This window comes from Oryzias latipes, chromosome 13 (assembly GCF_053564925.1).
Source record: "Oryzias latipes strain Hd-rR chromosome 13, Olatipes_Hd-rR_3.1".
Taxonomy (NCBI): domain Eukaryota; kingdom Metazoa; phylum Chordata; class Actinopteri; order Beloniformes; family Adrianichthyidae; genus Oryzias; species Oryzias latipes.
Genome location: NC_136249.1, coordinates 19,643,435 through 19,664,327, shown reverse-complemented (window position 1 = coordinate 19,664,327; position 20,893 = coordinate 19,643,435). Strand labels below are relative to the sequence as shown.

The 20,893-nt window shown below is 41.4% G+C and overlaps 1 protein-coding gene across 8 annotated transcripts; it reads right to left on the bottom strand.

Annotated features, from left to right (window-relative positions):
* Positions 1 to 21: 21 nt before the first annotated feature.
* cluha (CLUH binding protein of NUMT mRNA a) lies at positions 22 to 20,200 on the bottom strand. 8 transcript variants are annotated; one of them, XM_078930044.1, is made up of 28 exons: positions 20,060 to 20,200; positions 19,786 to 19,946; positions 14,251 to 14,444; positions 13,380 to 13,551; positions 12,511 to 12,654; positions 11,606 to 11,733; positions 11,355 to 11,509; positions 10,883 to 11,008; positions 10,417 to 10,564; positions 10,240 to 10,332; positions 9,652 to 10,086; positions 8,310 to 8,569; positions 7,794 to 8,215; positions 7,077 to 7,178; positions 6,623 to 6,723; positions 6,385 to 6,537; positions 6,235 to 6,297; positions 5,893 to 6,137; positions 5,722 to 5,806; positions 5,493 to 5,646; positions 5,238 to 5,377; positions 5,086 to 5,166; positions 4,881 to 5,006; positions 4,665 to 4,786; positions 4,496 to 4,589; positions 4,278 to 4,412; positions 4,128 to 4,201; positions 22 to 2,715 (listed from the first exon to the last, which is right to left on the bottom strand). In XM_078930044.1, the coding sequence occupies exons 2-28, from the start codon at positions 19,904 to 19,906 to the stop codon at positions 2,589 to 2,591; spliced, it is 4,200 nt and encodes a 1,399-aa protein (XP_078786170.1). In that variant the 5' UTR covers positions 19,907 to 19,946; positions 20,060 to 20,200; the 3' UTR covers positions 22 to 2,588. The 8 variants fall into 8 exon arrangements, with proteins under 8 accessions (XP_078786170.1, XP_078786172.1, XP_020563961.1 ...); XM_078930046.1 differs by having other exon boundaries at positions 7,881 to 8,215; XM_020708302.3 differs by having other exon boundaries at positions 19,786 to 19,949; positions 20,060 to 20,199.
* Between the last annotated feature and the right edge of the window lie 693 nt (positions 20,201 to 20,893).

Sequence of the window (20,893 nt, the reverse complement as noted above, 5' to 3'; positions counted from 1 at the left end):
TAAAAAGGATCCCCAAGCAAGTATTTTACAAGTTTTATTTTAATACAAACCCATACTCAGACAAAGAAAGTAGAATAGAAAGCAACAAATACCACACACTATCAGATGAAGCAGATTTGCCCACAATGCATACAAGGAGCCTTTGAGCAGATTTTTCATCCATATAAAACATTCAGACATAATTTATAGCGTTGCAGACACAACAAATGAATATGGTGGGAATCACTGAAGTTCATATTGGGGATAAATAGCTATAATATTCCACACAGATTTGTTCTTCAATTACAAAAAAAACATGTTTAAACCTTGTTTTTTCCACAGGATCTCAAACAGTAAGTGAAACAGTCGCCACTGACTGCATAGCACATCAATAAACAGTCATATCTTTTAAAATTGATGTGCAGTAGAGTTTACACTTCACTTTTTCATTTGTTATTGTATTCAAGGCTGCACTTTTAGGAGAAATCGTTAAAACATAGAAAAAACATCTCCAGTTGGTGCATCAATAATTCTTTGCAAATTTACTTAAAACAAACACCAAACCTTTAAATTTATTGATAAGGAGATTGCAACTGATCCCAAAACTATTGATATATTAAGTAAGAAGCACTAAAGCATATGCCCATCTCTACTGCAATAGTTTTTTGTTTAGTCTGTGTGACTGGTAGGAAAAGGGTTGCTCTGCCACCTAGTGGAGGATGTTGATAACAGCGAGCAGACCCGGTAGGCAGAAAATCAAGTTAAAATGAGGTTAAAACAAAAATCTCAAAATGTGCCACAAGAGACCCAGATGAGGAAATCTGGAAGCAAACAAAAGATGTGTATATTGTTAAGTATTACCCATAAGCACCCACTATCCGTTCAGATATGACAAACATAAATGCTGCTCTGCTGCAAGGTATTTCCTGTTTAAAAAAACAAAAAAGTAAAAAACCCATCTTCCAGTCATGGGGGGTTGGCTCTGCATTTGTCTTCTTTATTTTCACACGATTCCGCCGGTACATCAAGTCACCATCTTGCATTTCTTTAGTCGAGTAAAAACCATCAAAATCGTCTCCATTGCCACCTCTCTATTGCTTTAATCACATACATCTACATACAGCATTGAATGTATACAAACAAACCTTAAGCAGGCTTTTTTCTTTTTTTGGTGCAGCAACATGAGGCAGCCTTGTTTCTGTCCATGTCCGATAATGCTGTGAATACACAGCAAGAGAAAGTGCACTGAAACTCCTCTCTTGGTTAGATATTGTCTGATACATGAAAAAAAAAAAAAAGAAGACTCGATGAATTAATGGAAAACAAACCACCTATAGCTCCAGTGAAAGCGTCACTACTGCCAACGTTGAGCACCTGTGATGGTGAGAAAAGGTTTACCGGAGTGCCTTCTTCCCATGTCAGCACGTTTACACCATTGGTGGCCATGAAGGTTGTGGGATCGATGGGGAAACAGCCATTTAACCGCTTCACTTTGTGTAGAAGTATAAAACATTTGGAAAGCAAATGTTTGCAGCCTCTATTCTAACTACGCAGTAGCAGAAAGCAGCAACGGTCTCCTGTTGGACTACACGTAGACACACATACACAAGCACACAATTTCCTTTAGTGTGTAAAAATAGAAGATTGCGCACAGCTTTTTATATAGAGAACTAAGATTTAAAGTGGACGTATTTCAAACCTGCCTTCTCCATTAAGTACCTGTCTAAATCCAACAGAGATTTACACATCTTTTACACCTCTATACAGTTTCTATAAAACAAGCATGGCTTAAATTAACTGCTAATCAACAAGCATCATTGCCTTCTTGATTCTCAAAAAACAAAATCCATTTACTTAAAAAATTGACAAAAAAAATCGAAAAGAAAGAAAATGAATGAAATGAAAGGGGAGAAAGAGCTTCACGTCATTTGTCTGTTCCGAGGAACTTAAACTCAGAAACACTGCAATGGGAAGGTGTTCCTCTGGGAACATTCTGTGTAATAAGGTTCAGATTCATTTACCATCAGGTGTGTCTAAAGGATGAGTGGCTGCTGCAAAGTGGCAACAAAAAAGCCACAATGAAGGAAAGTTACATTCTACAGCCCCACTTAAAAACAAAAATCTGAAATTGAATGACTCCTCTCTTGTCTTAGTGCACAGTAGAAAGAACCCCTGAGTTGTAGGACAGGGTGGATGCTTCATTCACACAAAGCACCTTTTTGGGGGAGATAACAGGGGAGCTACATAACAATAGATCTTTGAGGCTCTGTAGGCAATTGATTGCAGGGTTGTGGGGAGCTTGAGTTGCGAAAAAGATGGTCTGGGGATGAAAATATAGTGGATAAGGCGCTGGTATACAAGGTCATGGTCATTCTTGGTCTCCTTGACTCTACTGAAACTTCTTCAAAACAATCAGATTTCTCAGCAGCCAACACAGTCAGTGACGTCGTCACCACGTTGTCTTTGAAATTGCACATCAGACTGATTTTATGCGGTTTGCCTCATCTTCTTCCTCCCGATTATATCTTGTAGGAAACTTCTGTACTTTATCCTACAGCTCATACAGTTTTCTATAGCCTGCAGTACTTTACTGAAGGTTTTTGAAATATTTAATCAATAGGGATTTTATCTTCTATTTCCATTGGGTTCTCCTCAGTGGAATCCTCAGTCTTTCCCAGCTCCTGCAGCTGATGCCTCCTCTGCACCTCAGCCTTCAGGTTTTCCAGATCCTTTTGGCTAAAGAAAAAATCAATATGAAAAAAACAGAAAAGAAAAAAAAGAGGTTAAGGTCCTTTGAAGACACCTCGAAGTCACGTGTCAGATCTTTTCAGCGATAGTGACGGTCTTAAAAATAACATCCCCATCACTTTAACATAAAGTATTTACTTTTTTTTTGCAATGGTTATCTCAACCCCGATTTCCATACACAAGTATATTTCACCGCATGCTTCTTTACTACATGCGTGCTCAAGATAAACCAGAGTGAAGGAAGCATCAACTCCACACATCTCCAACAACAACTAATAAATTGTTAACACACAAACTCTTAGCATTTGCATTTATCTGACATGACATCCTTTTCTAGAACAGTTGCAGTTTTCACCGCCTAAAACAAATTAATTTTGATGCACAACAGTTAGATTTAATTAAAGAATACAAACAATTTGATTATATATTAAACACATTTTCATCCACTTCAATGTTTTTGTTTGAAAAATAGTTTCTACATAACTAGAGACTTAAAGGGTCTAAATAATGCTAAATCAACTTTTTTGAGCTCCAAGTGTATAATAATGTTCAATCCTCACTGTAAAGAACCCCAAAGCTGTATTTTGATCCATTCACGCATCTCTTGAGCTTTCCTCTAAAAACCTGCTTTATGGGCACCAGCCCCTCCCAATCCACAAAACTTTGTGTGTTCTCACATTATGACATAGATACGTGAGGACCCGCCCCTTCCAGGAAGAGTCTGCACTGACAGCTCCGCCCCCAGGCTAACACACAAACCCACCCTCTTCCGTGGAGCTAGCGGTGATCGACAGAAAGTTTGGAGTGCAAAAGTTTGGATGTATGTTTTTGTGGGCGAGACGCAAACACGCTGGAAAGGCCGGCTCCAGGATGACATCATGAAATGGGCGGCAACCACAAGGAGAGAAAGCCGGCACCTCAGAGATCAAGACATCTTACTTCCATTTTGGGAAAAAAACTAATATTTAATAAAAAAAACTTGTTCTTTAGTGTGCCAAAGGTAATATATTATCATATACATTGATTAAGTCTACTATAAAAGGCTTAAGAATAGCGTTATATAGACCCTTTAAGGCAATTTACTTGCACATCCATAAAGCTTCTTTGTATCTCATCTACCCCTGTAGTTGATAAAAACAGATGGTTTTAACTTCTGAAAGTCATGTGGCAATATGATGACTTCCCACAGTCCAACTAATTTTTTCGTCTTTATTTCAGTATGAACATTTGTTAGAAATAGGTTTAAAAAGCAAACAAAACATATAAAAATACCCAAGACTAGCATACATTTTGTGATTTATAGTTTAATGTTTAAAGAAGTGAGGATGGTCAGAGTGAACTGTAAATTTAAAAAAATGAAAATCAAAATGCACAAACAGAGCTACTGCTCCCGACTCTACCTCAGTGGTATAAAGATGATGCCGTTGATGATGTTGAGCTGCTCCAGGACGCTGGCCATGCTGGGGGCAGTGAACTGAAAAACAAAGCAACGGTAATGGATTCCTGCGGGCTATTTTAATACTGAATACTGAATGAGTCTGGGCAGTCACCTTGAGGGGCATTATGCTGGCGTTGGACCCATTCTTGTAGATTTCATTCATGGTTCTCTGAAGGGCTACAGCCTGCTGGGTGAGATACTTCAGATAATCTGAGCTCTCCTTGGTTTTCTCATGAGCCTCCCCCATCTGAGGGAAGGAGAAGGGGAACAACTCATAAATGAACATGGCAAACCTTCCACAGGGAAATGTGCGTCCTCTCACATGCATACCTGGTTCTTGTAAATAGTGTAACCCTCCTTCTCATGCTGAAGAGCAGAGCGAAACTCGGCCTTGCTCTCGTAGACCCTCGCAACTAAATGATGGCTGAACGAAATAAACCAATGTCAGACATCAAGAGAGCCTCCATTTTGAACATTAACATGATGCTCGTCCGCCCACCTGAGAGCCACTTTAAGGGACCGGACTCCATGATACTTGGAGTTGATGGTCAAGGCGTTCTCGAGGAATCTCAAAGATAAATCGTACTCCATCACTCCGTGCAGCACCAGCCCAATATTACTCTGTAAAACACCAAAACGGATAAATCAACAGTCTAAAACCCGTTTTCTATATAAAATGTGCTATGCAACTTTAAAAACCCTGACGTTTACTCACATCTATTAGTGCCATCTCTGGGTGATCCTCGCCACAGACCAGGAGCATGAGGTAACGAGCGCGGTAAAGCAGCTTCAGGGCGGTGGAGAGCTGGCCGTTAGCAAAGCAGTACAGAGCCAGGTGCATCTGAGAAGTCGAGGGCACAAGCAGTTAAGGATTCTGAACATTGAGCACACTTCAGAAAGTTTTGGATCTGGAAACTCACATATTCTTGAATTGTGTTGGGGTGCTCGATGCCGAGAACTCGCTCACTCATCAGAACTGCCTTTTGCTGATTACTGAGAGCCTGCACAGAAAACACGCATGTCGGTTCTGGCTTTGAAAGGAAAAATAAAGTCGTGGTTGGTTCGTGCTTACCTCAGGGTGGTCCCCCATAATGTAATTAAGGCGAGCCAGCAGGCGCAGACAGGCACAAATCTCCACGTGCATGGCTCCATACACATTATTGAAGAGATTAAGGGCTTCGTTGATAAGTTCACAGCCCTCTTTCAGAAAACCTTAAAACAGAATATCAGACTGTAAATACACGGTTTTCAGAAAATAGTCATGGTTCCTAAAGCAGCTTCATGCATGACAGCATCTGGACAGTGATCCTGTTGGAGCCCCACCCACCTTGCTGCACTTTGGCCTGTCCACTCTGGAAGAAGTGGAAGGCATCAGAGGCTTTGGGGTTGACGTGTTTCACAACAGGAAAAATATTCAGGATGTCCTCCTCGGTGAAGGTGGGCTTGTGGCGACTGTCAAAGTTGTACTCTTTTAACAGAATCTGCCATCAAAAGACACTTGATCAGAAACAGAAATAAAGAAAAAAACCTAACACTTGGTTCCTAAACTGTCCTACCTGGATGCCAGTTTTGATTGAAATCTCTCTGAGCAGAGTGGTTTTCTGAAGGCCATATTTCTCCACAACCTGGTCGACACTTTCACTTAGGAAATATCAGACATAATGTTTGTTAATGTTTGGAAGTGCGGGAGGAAAATTCTTATTGCCTGTAGTGGAATGGATTCTTACCAGTGTATGCTAAAGTAGAAGTAGCTCTGGGCCTCAGAAGCAATGTTCTTCCACAACTCGCTGGGGGTCAGGCTGGCCCACGCCGTGTTGTCTCCTCCCCCTGGGACCCTGTTGCGGCGCTTGCGGTTTTTGCGCCGTGACACAAGCTCGTCGGGAGGTAGATGTGCGACTGCGTCAGTGAAGGAGCTCAGAAAGCAGTTCAGGAAATGACTTACAGCTGCAGACAGAGCCGAAAGCTCCACTCCCTACAGAAGGACCAAACAAAGACAGCACTCAGGATAAAGATGGGGTCGTCTTTTAAGGCAGCAACATTACCTGCAGGCTTTTGTTTTTTCTACAAACCTGAAGGTATGTTTTGAAGATGTGTTTTGCACATCTGGTGATCAGCTCCATGATCCCTATTCTCTGCAATAAAGAAGGAAACAAATCAGGATGATTATTTTTGGGACTAAAAGGAGCATAGTCCTTCAGATGGGCGATAACCAGACTCACATAAAAGTGCTCTAGCTGAGTTTTAGCTGGAGTCTTGTCGACAAACTCCAGAACTGTCCCCAAATACCGAACATTAATCCCTCTCTGGTGCAAAGCCTCCGTTAGTGTGGCTCCGTCCATGGGCAGGGCGCTGTGGTCCAAATAGTCTTTAATCTGGTTAAAAACCACACGTTCACTCGTTCAATGCACACCTCCCTAAATGCATGTTTATTTACAAGATTACTCTTGTTTTACTGACCAGTGAAGGGATCTGACAGGAAACCAGGAAAGCAGCAGCATCTTTGAGAAGCTGCTTCTGCTTCTGGATGTCCTCTGCAATGTCTTCTGGGAAGCGCACTCCTGTAGAACGTACAGATATTTAACAAAATAAGGGATTTTTCTGCAACTCAATACAAACAAAGTATTTGTTAAGTAATGTTTAAAGACATTAGTAGAACACCACAAGTTGGAAGAAGATTTTTTTCTTGATCGCAAAGGTGGATTTGACAAACAGAAAGATGAATCCAAGGTGAAAAGATGGGGTTAATTACCGTAGATTATAAAGAAACCAATGGAGTGACCCATAATGAATTCTGTTTTTCTAATTTACAGGAAAATGTCTTATAGCTACAAGTATAACCTTGACACGTTTTTTAAAATAATTGTCAACCCCAACTATAAACGAGAAGGTTCCTCTTGGTTTTCAGGCTCACCTGGAGAGAAGATGTCTGGGTTGAAACGGATATCGAAGGACGTGTTGCTGATGGAGCCAACAGCTCTGCAGGCGTTGAGGACGACTTCCCGGCTTTTGGGATCTGCTCGTCATTGAGAACATAAATGTACATGTTATTCTTACAAAAAGATGTAAACAAATCTGAGATGGTCAGCTGCATTCACCATCTGTCACATGCTCCTAAAAGTTGACAATTTTAAAATCATACTATTCTTCAGAAAGCAGGTGAGGTCAGATGAGGAAAAACTCAACAACAAACTAAATTTATTGTTGTTAGTAATCCAGAGGCAGCCAAAAACACCCTGTTAACAGCAAACCACAAAGATTACCAGAGGAGAAAGCCACCACCTTTTGATTTTTAGGAGACACTTGACTATGCAATTCGTTTGTCAATCAGGGTTAATTGAAATTTTATCGTTTTGGAACTCAAACACCTTTGGATTAATAAAAACATCCACAAACTATCAGTTCATTGGTTTGAATCCTAAAGGGACCACATGCTGGTAACGGAGCCAACCGTCTACCCCAATGCAGGCTCAGACGAGAGCAGTGACAGCTAATCAGGTGGAAAAAAGGATGAAATACTTTAATAATCAAGAATTTGTTCTTTCGGTTTAATCGTGGTTTAACTGAATCCACCAGAATAGCTCTCCTTGCATTTCTGCAGCCTAGCGTTTTGGGGTACTTTCAGACGTACCGATACCTGCTCCATCTTCGGCAACTAAGGTCTCCGCCAGTTCTTTGGCTTGAGCTAATCCTGGAATAGTTTCCTCAAGATCCTTACCCTCCAGTGGGCTTTTGCATTCCCCATTCTGGGTGGCTGCAGATTCTAGAGACCCAATTATTGTGGACTTCAAGGAGCTTTCCTCCTTTTCAGTTCCTGTTTGTGAGGCAGCAGGGGCACTGCTGTCCGTCTGACTTGTGCTGTTTGTGGAGGCTTCTGTTGCATTTAAAGGCTCTGCAGCAGCAGCAGCAGTCTGTGTCTGGTTTGTGTCTGCACTGGTCACTGTGGGGGTGTCAGAGGTTTCAGTGATGGCGGGAGCATCTGTCTTGTTAGAGTCTCTGTTTGCTTTTTGCTGCATGAGCTGCAACGCTGCCATCTTCATGAAAAGCAGATACCTAAAAAATAAAAAAAATAAAAAAGGTCGTAAAACTGTCCATCAACACATCTGTCACCTCTGCACTGACAAAAGAGGGAAAGCGCAGCACCTACCTGTGCTCAACAAAGGCCTCGATGAGTTCTTGGCGAAGACAAGCCAAGCGATGACGATGCTGACGAGGGAAACCGAGCCGCTTGCTCTCCGCAGAGAGCTCCTCTCCGTCAACTGGGAGGAAGTTGAGGTCGGGGGGGAAAGTACGAAGAAGGTCCAGGATGTAATGTCTGCCATCATTCCCAATGATTCCCTTGCATTCGACGGAGGAACACAGCTCCACCTTCTCGTCCTTCTCATTCAGAACACTGTGTCGCTGGATCTAACATTCAGAGAAAGAAACCCCGTTTGATAAGACCAAACTGCTGATAGACTTGCAAATAAACTCGGTTTGAAAATGAAGGTGGGAGATTTAGAGTCATATGGAGATCAAATTCCTTGTGAAAAGAAACACTCAGAAACTTTTAGGGAAAACAAAAAACAATTTGAGCTACAATTACCCAAATAAAAAGATGCTGCTGTCATTCATATGCACAGGCAGCAAATCTGTATTTCGGAAGCTACACAGCAAATATTCAGTCTCCAAATGCTTTAAAAAGAACAGTTCTGGTAGATTTTCATTGCACAACAGCTTATAGGAGGAACAGAACAACTGAAGCAGCTATAATCACTGATCTCAGTAACGTCTTCTTAAACCACCGTTAGAAGACGGGAGCACATGTCAGAAAGCTTTGGGTCACCTCTGTGATAAATTAAGACTTGGCTTCAACACCACCCAGGATGTATACTGAAACCTTGGCTCCCCTTAACCATCAAAGCTCATCACAGACTTCAGCCCACCCCAGAGGGAATTTGAGGAAAAGAGAAACTGATGTTCACTTGGAAGTTTCAGGACTACAAACTCTTCAAGAGTCAGAAGGAAATGTTTATTCCCAGAGCTCTGAAGAACAAATCAGATTGTCAACAGGGCCTCATGTCAGAGCAGTTTGCTCAATGACTGTTTAAGTGTGGCGATCCCCGTGATTTATAAGAAGATGATGTAAGATCAAGTTTTTCAGGTCTGTGATCCATAAACATCAAACAGGCAGTTTGGAAACTGAAGATTTCATGATGACCTGTCAGTTAATATACCATCCAAGCTTTACATCAATGTCGAGCAAATCGACGAGCTTTGAATAAAGCTACTTCACCCGAAAGAAAAAATTAAAATGTTACCACAAAATAAAAAAAGTTCTTAGAGATATTTGGTTGTGTGTTAGATACAATCACAACAAAGGCGTTCTTCATAATAACATAAATATTCAACGTCCCTCCATGTGTTTTTGTTTGAGCAGCAGCAGAACACAAGCTGACTTCAGAAAAATGTCATATTAATCAAATGTGATAAACACTGGTGATCCCCACCTTCAGCGGCCGGCTGGTCTTTTCAAGCAGCTCCAAGTATTTGCTGTGAGACACAACAGTCTTTCCAAAGTCAATGGAGCCGTAGATGACGCTCTGCTCCTGCTCACGCTCCAGGATGCCGGGAATGATGGACTGGGCCGTGACCCGGTAGCCTCTGTAGTCCACCACTACTGTCCCTAAAGTGTAGAGGCCCTCCACGTCCACCGCCCCATAAGCTCGCACTCCGTTCAAGTCATTGGTGGGAGCGGCGTGGGCAGCTGCGTCACCCCCCAGCTCTCGATAGTGGTCCCGCACATCAAAGCCCAGACTGAAGAAGATGTTGTTCCAGATGAACATCTGCATGCGAGTCTCCTCCCCGGGGTTGATTGCCATTACGTTACCATCAATTACAGCCATGGCACCCCGTGTGGCAGCAGCTGCAAAGTCACTGTGAACCTGCAGAGGTCCAAAGTTTACAACTTAAAGATTAAGAACTTGAGTCAGGATATCCTTTGAACCTGATGGTTTTGTAATCCAACAAAGGTTAACCTGCAAATCACTGACAATGCACTGTGGCGTGCATCAAAGCATCAAAGATGGAAACCGTACCTTGAATATGGCCCTTTCCCTCAGCAGGCGCTCAGGCAGGTTCTTCCTGGTCAGCTCTCTGGTGGTCTGCAGCTCTTCATTCCAGTCTCTGGTCTACAGGTGAGTGGAACATAAACAAAGGTGAATCTACTGGACAGTCCTAACTGCAACCCGTACTGTTAGGTAGGCTGCTCCCACCTGTCCAGGTATGTGCTCTTCATAACCAAGGCGGGAGGTGTAGGCATCCTCAGCCCGAACGCAGTCCATCGCATGATCCACCTGTGGAGCAGTCCAGCTGTACACCTGGAAAGGTGTGGCTATCCTCTCAAAGGGATGTCTCTGGACTCTGAAGCAGAAATAGGCAAACAGAAAGAAGCCATTGATTTTCTCCTCTTCTGGCAAAATGTTTTCTCATCTTCAAGCTGCTCCCATGAAGCTAAAATGATACTATTCAGAAATGGTTTTGCCAGTAAGAGTCATGTGCTTAAAGTTAATAAATGTAATGAGCAACTTCATGATAGTTTGGCTTAGAATTAGATCAAACTAAACAAAAACAAAAAACCTAACCACAGTCATGGACAGAGGCCAAATTAGGAAGAAGTTAGAAGACAACTAAACATCTCTGCAGCTTAAATAGCAAAGTGAGTATGACGTTGAATTGGACCTTTTCTTTTGCAGGGCAGTGAAGTTCTTCTTGAAAGCAGGGCTGATCTGGCTCAGTAGTTCCACCAGAGAATGGCTCAGAAAACTGGGGTTGGCCGGTTTGGGGTTAAAGGTGTAGGTGGTTGATCTGAAAGACATCATTGCTCACATTAAACATAGCAAAAATAATAATAAAAAAATACACCAAGTTTAAACAATGAAAGGATTTGTTAAAATCCACAGCTACTAAAAATCCCAAAAAGCAGTTGCTAGGCAGGAAATTCAGTAGTTAAAGTGATCTCTTCTTACACTACAAGTTTTTAGCTCTTAAGTTTTTAACCTCTTTCTGGGAGGATCATGTGACCGTACTCATCACTGCTGACAAATACCTTCATTGTGAAAGCTAAAGAGCACAGCAATGGTTTGCATGGTCACAGCTGCAGAAACTTCTCAGACGTGTGAAAAACTATGAGCTTTTTGGAATGACCACTCACTGGTTGAGGTAGAAGCCGCGTGTAGAGGCAGTGACGCTGACGTGGCGCTCCTCCACGGTCACAATGTACAGGTACATGAGATCACCATGCATCTTCCTGTTTCCAGGTGGGGGGTTCCAGCCGCTCATAGTCAGGACCTTCAGGCATTGCAGTGGCTGCAGGGAGACGTCCAATGGTTTAACTTAACACACACAGCCCACAAAACGATTCCTCCTTTTGGATTGAAACCACATTGACAGTGTGCTTCAGACCTTCCAGTCCTTGTTCAGTGGCTGTAGAGGCAACAGGGGGCGCTCTTTGCTTCCGGGCAAAATATGCTCCGGTGGGGTGCAGTCAATCTGCTCCAGCTCGTTCCCCTTCTTCTTCCGCTTTCCACTTTCTGCAAAAACAGAGCAAAGAGCAAGAAGAGTCTGGTTACTCACTACTGCATCTATAGTCACCTTCACATGAAACAGCAGCAGGAACCCTTTCACTGATCAGTGGTTACTTCAGCCATGCCCCACTATCAACTAGTGGACACACTATCAATCTTATGTACATCACCCAGGTTTACAAAAATGCATCTTCTCTGTACCAAGATCACAAAGAGAAACGGTTCTTTAAGTTAAATTTAGTTCAGCTCCTGTGTCAATTTCTTCTTTTCACAGCTGTAAAAGCAAAGAAAAGTCTGGGAAATCTCGCTGAGCACTGTTTGGAAGAAAGCAACAGCCAGCAATTCAATCACAGGGAAGTCTAGAATCACCAAGATCTCATGAACTGTGTTCATCTACAACTTCACCCCAGTACAGAGCAGGGTGCATGGAGATTAACTCTAGAGAACAACAAACTCCAAGTTCTTATGCGATACCAATAACCGGTAAAATAAGAGCTTAAGAGAGTATGACAATTTCTTGTTTTAAAGTATACAAAGCAAAGGGAAGAATTCTTAAATAAATGAATAAATCCAAAAGGAGCATTTCTAACCGACCAAAAAACTTAAAAAACCTGTTTTATTGGCACAATGTTTTTTTTTTTTTAACTAATGGTTAAAGAAAAGGGTGTTTTTTTCAGTCCCAACGCAGAGAAGAGACCATAGTAATCACAAGTATAAATATATGATTTGCTGCAACTCTGTAGCTTGTTTTTTTTTTTTTTTTAATCCTTTTTGGGCTCCTACCTCCAAGGTCTCCATCAGTGAAGACGCTGAGAAAAGACAACGAGTTGCAGTCCACCCCATTGTAGGCATCCGAGGGGTCCAAGCTTTTCAGCAGGTCTCTGATGTGGCGCACGTGGATCCGAGCTTCACGCACCGTGTAAGGCTCTGATGAACAAGCAGTATTAAAGCAGAGTTATTGTGATTCCAAGGCAAATAACCAGCTGTCCAAGTAAAAAGAGAAAAAAAAGGTTTATAATGAAAAAAAAAACATTTTTACTTGAGATATCTTGCGTTAAAATCTCAAAACCACAGTCTAAAAAATTCCTTTACAGTTTTAGGCATAAATCTTTCTTGTAACTTCTTCATTCAAGGGCTGTCAACCCCAGTGCTACATCTGCAAGGGCAAAGCAATGACTGCTTTCCAAAATTGCCATTAGGCCAGAAATTTTGTCTTGTAGAGAGCTTCCTCTGAGTTATGTCTGAGACACAGGATCTGCCTAATAGTTCACCTGATATTAGACACTTTCATGGACGACGTGGCTTCACTTAACACAGATACACACAGATTTAAAGGACACACTCCTCATAAGATCCTTTGTCCTGTTGTGCAAAATGCACTCAATCCTGGACATGCACTAAATGGATGGATTGTCTGAAAGTGTTGATCCCCAATTCTGCTTTTTTTTTATTTTCAATTGCAGGACTCAGTTTCATCTTCACGCTGCTTTTCTCCACCTATTAGAACACACTTGCACACACACATCCACACAGGGGAGGAAATGCATGCAATGCCTGGCAGCACAGCAGACAAACATTTGAACTTTAATACCGATGTATGAATTGAATTTTAAAACAAAGTAAAAGTGATGTTGTATGGTTTTGAAGTTTACCTTCAACCACTTTGAGCAGGGAGCCCTCCTGCAGGCCTTCAATGGACTTCAGCTCAGCAAAGTTATCCAGGACATTTCCGTCCAGCTGCAGGGAGAAGCAGGTCCGGTGGCACGTGTCCTCCCGGTCCATCAAAACCTGATGGATTTCCTGCACCATTTCTTGGGGAGACACCTGATAAATCAAACAGATCAGGATGAGCAGGTCAGGTGATTTACTGATGCTCATTTTGTATATGGAAAATTATAATTACCGTATTTTTTGGACTATAAGTCGCCCCATTTTCATAGTTTGGCAAAGGGTGCGACTTATACTCCGCAGCGAATTGTATTAAAAATAAATTGAAATAAATACATTATTAACCCTCCTGTTATGTTCATTTGTGAGGAACAGAGATGATGTTCCTGGCTAAATTTGATGTATGAGGTATGTTAAGTGACTCAGAGAATCAGCAAACTGTTTTTTACAGTAAGATCTTGAAGGCTAAAAATATAATATTCTATTTTCCAATGATTTCATAGATTCAGAAATGCAATAAAAATGACAACTGTTTCTACAAATACAGGATGAAAACAGAGTATTAGTTGGACAATGATGCTTCATGAAAAGAATAAATAAATAGGTTTGAGAAAGAATTACTGTGAAATTATGAGATAAACAGTCTGCTATGATTGTGTCATATGAGTTTGTGCAAGTTATTAGTTCTTGGTCTCAGATTCTGTCAAATAAATTTCCTGTCAAAATGCGACTTATAGTCCAGTGCGACTTATCTGTGGTTTTTTCTACTTTATAATGCATTTTTGGGCTGGTGCGACTTATAGTCCGGAAAATACGGTATTGTATTTGGCATGAGTGAGCTAGCTCTGTCCTCACCTGCAGGTCGAATGGCTCCGTTCCAGGTGCTTGGATCTTGACTGTGAAGCCGGTGTCCTGGATCACTATAACTTCCTGTTCGTTGGACTCCTCGCCAGCGTCTGCCTCGTCGTTTGCATCCTGCTTATGTTCCGTCTCCTCTGCATGGTCATGAGCGCCATCACCGTTCACCATGGCTGTTTTTGCACTGTGCTCTGTGAATTAGAAAACGGGTTAAGAACAATGAGGGGAAGCTTACAGATTTGAAACTATGCCAACATTTTTCTGGCCATGATGGATTTCTTATGACTTTGCATATATCTGCCGAATAAAGCACTTCTTTCAGCTCCAGAGGTATTTACCGCCAACCGTTTGACCCATAAATGCTTCACTGCGTTCACTAACATGTTGCAAGTGGCCTAAACCTGCCTTTTGGCTGTAGTACTGTGGCTTAAAGCTAAAGAAACTTCACAACTCACACCTTTCACATCTGGTGTTTACTTTTGTGATTATTGTGACCCTTAGTTATAACACTGCAGAGTAAATCATCTTCATGCCAATAAAACAAGATGAAAAAACTGTTGGCTCTGAATGAAGTGGCCCATTTATTTCAAATTCTAATATTTCTATAACATACTGATAGCTACTTCAGCCACATACTTTTGGAGCAAAAGCCTGTCTACAATGTAAAAGCAGCTAAATAAAAATCAATTGGACTACGGTACATGAAAAACTCAGCACAGACCAACACTGTGAAAGTGGAGAGAAATTACCCAGAAGGCCTTGGAATCGTGGGTTAGTATTCACAGGAGGGAATTGTTTGTTACAAATCCAAACCTGAAAGTCAGCTGAGGGCCATTTAGCAGCTGCTCTGGTTGTTTTATAAAGCTCAAGTCACTGCCAAATACCTCCTCTGGTTACACAGACGGGTTATAATTTTCTTGTGAGTTTCAGTGAGAGGACCATGATGGGGACGAGGCGTGTAAATCTATAGGGAGAAAAGCACAGCCTGTGTTCTCTGCACGGAGACACAACCGCTGCCATGCACGGAGACACAACCGCTGCCAGATCATGCGTCCTTGCTCATTGCTGGGTGTAGCACAGCATCAGGGTTGCTGAAAACGGGGGGGCGGGGGCTCCGTGGCTGGACGGCGGGCCCCGGGTGGGAACAAACACACTGAAGAGGTGGAGCAGGCCACGCTCTGAATAACAAACACAAGAGCTTCAGAGAGTTCACACAAGTTAATGACGCTAGAAAGAAGAGAGGGACTGGTGTCCAGTTCTCCAGTGTGGTGGTATTTGATTTCAGCATGAATGTTTCATCTCTTATTTTGTGCCTCAATGTTCGGTGTCTGAAACGGGATTTCGTGGATTAACAAGCAGAAGATGCAGGATTTTTGGTTCACTGCAGAGCAGACTCAAGAAGACCATCTTTAATGAGATTCTGATAAATATTCCATGCAGGCAGACAGGCATCATTTAGGAAGAATAATACTTTAGAACAAGAATGCTAAAGTATGAAGGTTTTGCCACCAAAATTATCTTAAATGTTTTCTTTGAAAAATGCAATTGTGCCTCTGACTTTCAATTATTTTTTAACTTAATTTGCATTAAATATAGATTTAAAAAGAACACACAAACATCACAAATACCTACAATCGCCATGCCATTTTGGTATATTGTAAATTTCAAATTATGTGTATGCAACAAGATAAAAGCAGCGTTTTCATGTCCGAAGGGCTGATTGCTTCATACTGAAACACGAATGCCTGTGTTCACTTTGAACACTCTACGAAAAAAATGAAAAAGGAGCTTCCTATAATTTAAAAACAGGAAAAACTTCATGTCTGACACCATTAGAAAGAACTATTCTTGTGCCGCCATGTGAGTTTTAAACAGTCCACTATAAATTATTTTCCTGTTAGCAAGGGAATGCGTTACCGTTTTGACTCAACAATATTTACAGACGATATTTACAGACCCACTCTGATTATCTTTTGGTCTGTTGTAAAAGCATACCCAGTGGTCTTTTAGTTATGATTGTCATTTAATCCAAAATTAAAAAAAAAAAAACCCGTTGTTTCCTAGTTTCAGCAGAGCAGCCTTAGTTTATTAGAAATTCACACCTGAGTTGTGGGTGGGACTGTTGGCGCAGAATAAGCACGCTCCCCTTCCCGTCACCCAAAACTAAAAGCTATCCATTTACCCGCTAGCTTACAACCCCATAACCCCTGACCTAACATTAAAGGTGCACCAAAAATGGCTACCACTATCAGCGCTCAGACGGGGAAAACAAAGACCTTAATGGATTTATTTTTCTGCAAGTCAATGCACAAGAATGGAATGGGGCAGGGTGTTTGTGAACTGCCCATTGTCTTTTCTACGTAACAAATACAATATTTTTCAAATGACTTGAATGAAGAATTACTCAGAAATGCCATTTTAAGCTCACTTTTCTTTCTAATATGTCATCCATCATCAGACAAATGCCACAAAAACATGTTGAAAACACCCAAAAACACAATTTTCATCCAAGTGGGTCTTTAATATGTTACAGAGGATTAAAAAACTCACTTATTAAAGTTAAAATGTTATTTTTTAACAACTTGAGGCCTTTTACCCATCAGAACCCATGGTGACATCTGTGTAACAGTACATCAGAAATGTGTTCTGTGGACCACTAGGTCTGTAAAATATTTTTAGGACAGATTTGGTTAAAAGGGTTTATGGGCATGTACAATTTCAGTATGGGTCATTATCCATAAAAATAAAAAAACAAAACATAGGTTTAGTTTAAGCCAGGCCAGATTTCAAAGTAATGCACTCTCCGGCATTTGGATGCCTCTCACGAGGTCAAAGGAATGAATCAATAAAACAAATCAGACAAAAAACAACTGCAGACGATGTCTCTGTCCTCTGAAACAAGCCAGGACTCCAAAAAGAATTCAAGGAAAGAGCATGTCTGTACTCTAACACACACACACACACCTTATTTCAGTGCACAATATTGCTTTACAGCCTGCTGTCTACCCACTCAAAAGCCCTGACATAGGGACCATGGCTACTGCTATGGAAACCTTAAACAGACTGACAGCCCTGAAAACAGCACAAGGCCTTTCTCTAATCCTGCCTGCTGGACCTTCTCTGTCCACCACGGAAAACAGAGACTGAATTCTCATTTTTAATCCAAGAACCATCTTCATTTAAAAAAAAAAAAAAATTAACGGCAAAAAGAAGAACCAAAACACAAACCGCCATGGCTCATTATTGCAGCAGTTTTAAGCTACTGTGCTAATGTGTCAGTGACTATGTGATTATCAAGGCCAATGTTCACCTCACAGAAGCAATAAGCTTCTTAAAACCATTGAGAGTGACCCTGGTGTAAACACGTGTGTTCAGACTCCCACTGCGAGTTGGTCCTGTTACTATCTTAACTAACAGATGGCTCAGTCAATTTTGTCACCACCTCATGACTACAAACAGTGATGACCGGTTAAACCTTAACTAATTAATGCTTAAGGCATCTTCTCTAGGAAAAAAATAAAAAAGATTAAATAAGCCAAACGATTAATTTGACAGATTGGCCGGTGCAAGTTGAATTAAAAGCTTCCCTTAGCAAAAATCTTCCAATTAGCTTTTTTTTATACTACTATAGACTAACTATAGACAAACATGGTCTATAGCAGGGTTGGGCAAACTACAGCTCAGTATGTGACCCGTTAACCATTTAACCTGATCCGCCAGACTGGAATATATCATATTGATAATCCTTTTTATCGATTTTGTTTGCCCTGTAATTCTGATGCCTCCCCATAGATGGTACATCACAAATAAGGTTATTCTGAATTCTTGCGGTGTTGGGAAATTTGTTGTTTTTTCTAACATTCACGTGTGTTTTTCGAGTCAGAGAGACAGTCATTTTCCCAATCATTCCAACACTACATGAAACGCAGCATTTCTACAAGTTTCCCTGAGGGACTTCAACCAATTGATGCAGACAAATGAAAACAAAAGCCACAGTTATAAAAACGCCAAAAGGTTTGATTAAAAAATATATATATTAATTAATTAAAAAAAAAAAAAACCCAGTATGTATTTGTCCAGATTCCATGTTATTTATTTCTCTTATGGATGACCAAAACACGCCACATCTGCTAGTCCTGTCCTTTTGTCAAGTGTTTAAACTCTGTCAAAAAGTTTGATCACCCCGGCCTATAGTACATGTGCTATACTTATACTCAAGTTTCCTTAATAAAATAAACTCCAATTTACAAGTATACTGATTTTTGTCTGGATTTTTATTTTACCTTTGAGATCAATAATAATGGTTTAATTACCATTCACAGCAATACAGGAAACACGTCCTCCTACACATGTTAAACTAGTATTAAAAAAATAATACTAAAACAAACTTTCCTTCAATAACCATTCTAAAATGTCTTGCGAGAGATAAATTATTTGAGACAGATTTGTTTTTTTTAAAGGAACCCTTCGTTCGTTGTTGTCTAAGCTTGAAGGAAGCCCCAAAGTTGTCCTATTAAGTTTGCAGACTCCACCATGACCCAAAAGCAAAATGCGCACAAACAGCCACCGGGCCTCCTTTCTCTTCACTTTTCTCCCCACACTCTGCCGTGACAGTGCGACCTTCGCGGCATCTTTCTCTGCGCGTCTTACTCACCAGTTTACATGAAAGCTCATGTATTTTTAGGGTAACCTTCCCTGTCACCGTGCACATGCCACCATGACTTAGTTACTACAACCAACTTCCGCTTCCCGGTCAAAGGAGGAGCAACCGAAATAGTCCTCCTCCATAGGGGGGAGAGAAAAGAAAGCAGGTGTGCGTTTTCACGAACGTGTGCACAAAATGTAGACACATCCCGGTCACGGCGCCCTATTGGGAACGTAATACCTATGTAGATAGTAATTCACAATGGTTGTCTGACAGTGAACCCTTAACAAACATAAAGAGGTATTAAAGACACCCCTGTGTGTGTGAGTGCAGTGGGAGAATCCACTGAAGGTGACCTTCAGTCGGTTCCTGACGCGCAGTTACCGAACACGTGTGTCAGGGTGAGCAGTGAGTGACTTGAACTGACATGCGCTTTGATGAACAAGTCTGCCTCAACAGAGGAAACAAAAAAACTCGTTTCTTACACAATACGCTGCAGTTTGGGAGTAAACGTGGCTTAAAAGTCTGACCGTTAGCCGGCTAGCCTCGCACCGGCTACACTGAACGAAGGAGCTAACTGCTAGCATTGCGGCTATCTTGTTTGGGTCAGCCTGGCAGAAAGTCAGTGGGATCCACACGAATCTCTACAATATAGTGGAGGTTGGAGAAGTTGCTCCAACCAGCAGACATACTAGATCGGTCATCTAAACTAACTGTCTAGTAGGTGATTTTGGAGGGAGGTGGGGGTTAACCACCACCACCACCTTGGGTTTGACTTTAAGACTTCAGATGTTACCGGTACTTGGTGCATGCATTAAATCCCACAAAGGTGCTGCCGCAGCACCGTGATCCTTATGTGTGAGCAGCGCAGTCTGCAGCAGCCTCACCGCAGGGAGCCTTCAGATGATGTGTCTCGCCGTCTTGGGCTCCATCCCCGGCTTTATCCGCAAGATCAACCGGATTACAGTCAGGCACTGACGCCGGGATGTCATCTGTCTTGCTCACCATGGTCGGCAGTCAGTGTGGCGATAGAAATTTTCCCGCAGCTCTGCTTCGGTGTGTGAGCGCGATAATGCAACAGCAAATAAGACAAAAAACAACAAATGCCAATCAGCTTCTTCGGATAACGCGAGGGGTGCAGGCTGACAAAAACAAGTGTACCGAGGAAGGACAGCGCTGTACATGGCAAGGAGCACACGTGGTTCGTGCTCCCCTCCTCTTGACCTCTTTGCCTTTGCGCCTCTCCTCCCCCTAAGCGTGAGACTACGGAGAGCCACATGTGACAAATCATGTAGTATACTTTTTCCAATCAAATGCACACAAATGGAGCCGTTTAAATCTTAATAATTCAAATTGCTGTTACTTTTATTTCAGAATTTTATTTTTTATACCAACTGCCATGTTTAAAAAAAATAAGTAAGACGGAAAAATAAAGAGTTTACTGGAAAAACCTTTGCTGAGCGGTCACTGTTATACTGGACCAATTAGATTTGAGGTTTGTATTTAAAAGAGGGAATTTAAAAATAAATAAACCAGAAAGTCATCCAAGGAGTCATCCCTCTGATTGTTTAATGAAGGGTCAAACCACTTTCAGTGTCATCTTTTTTGGTTACCATGGCTAACATGTTCCTGAGTGACTTCAAATGGAAGGACACAGTTTGGAGCAAATAAGACCTGTAGATTCAAATAGAGAGAAGGTTTAACGATTGTGAAAAAATAAAATAAATACACTTTAACAGAGAAATACATTTACATTACTGGAGCCTCTTTTGTTGAATCTGTGTAGACTGCTTCTTGGCTTACTGATGATGCTCAGCAATACTTTATTCCATCCAAATTATGCAGATGACACATTTCACTCAACCTTACTCACTGTTCCCTTTAAGTCTCTATAAAATGTACAAATCTTAACAGATATCTAGGGGTAATTATCAGACTAAAACAAACAGTTACATTAAATCTATGTCTACAGCACTATGTTTACTATCTCATAAA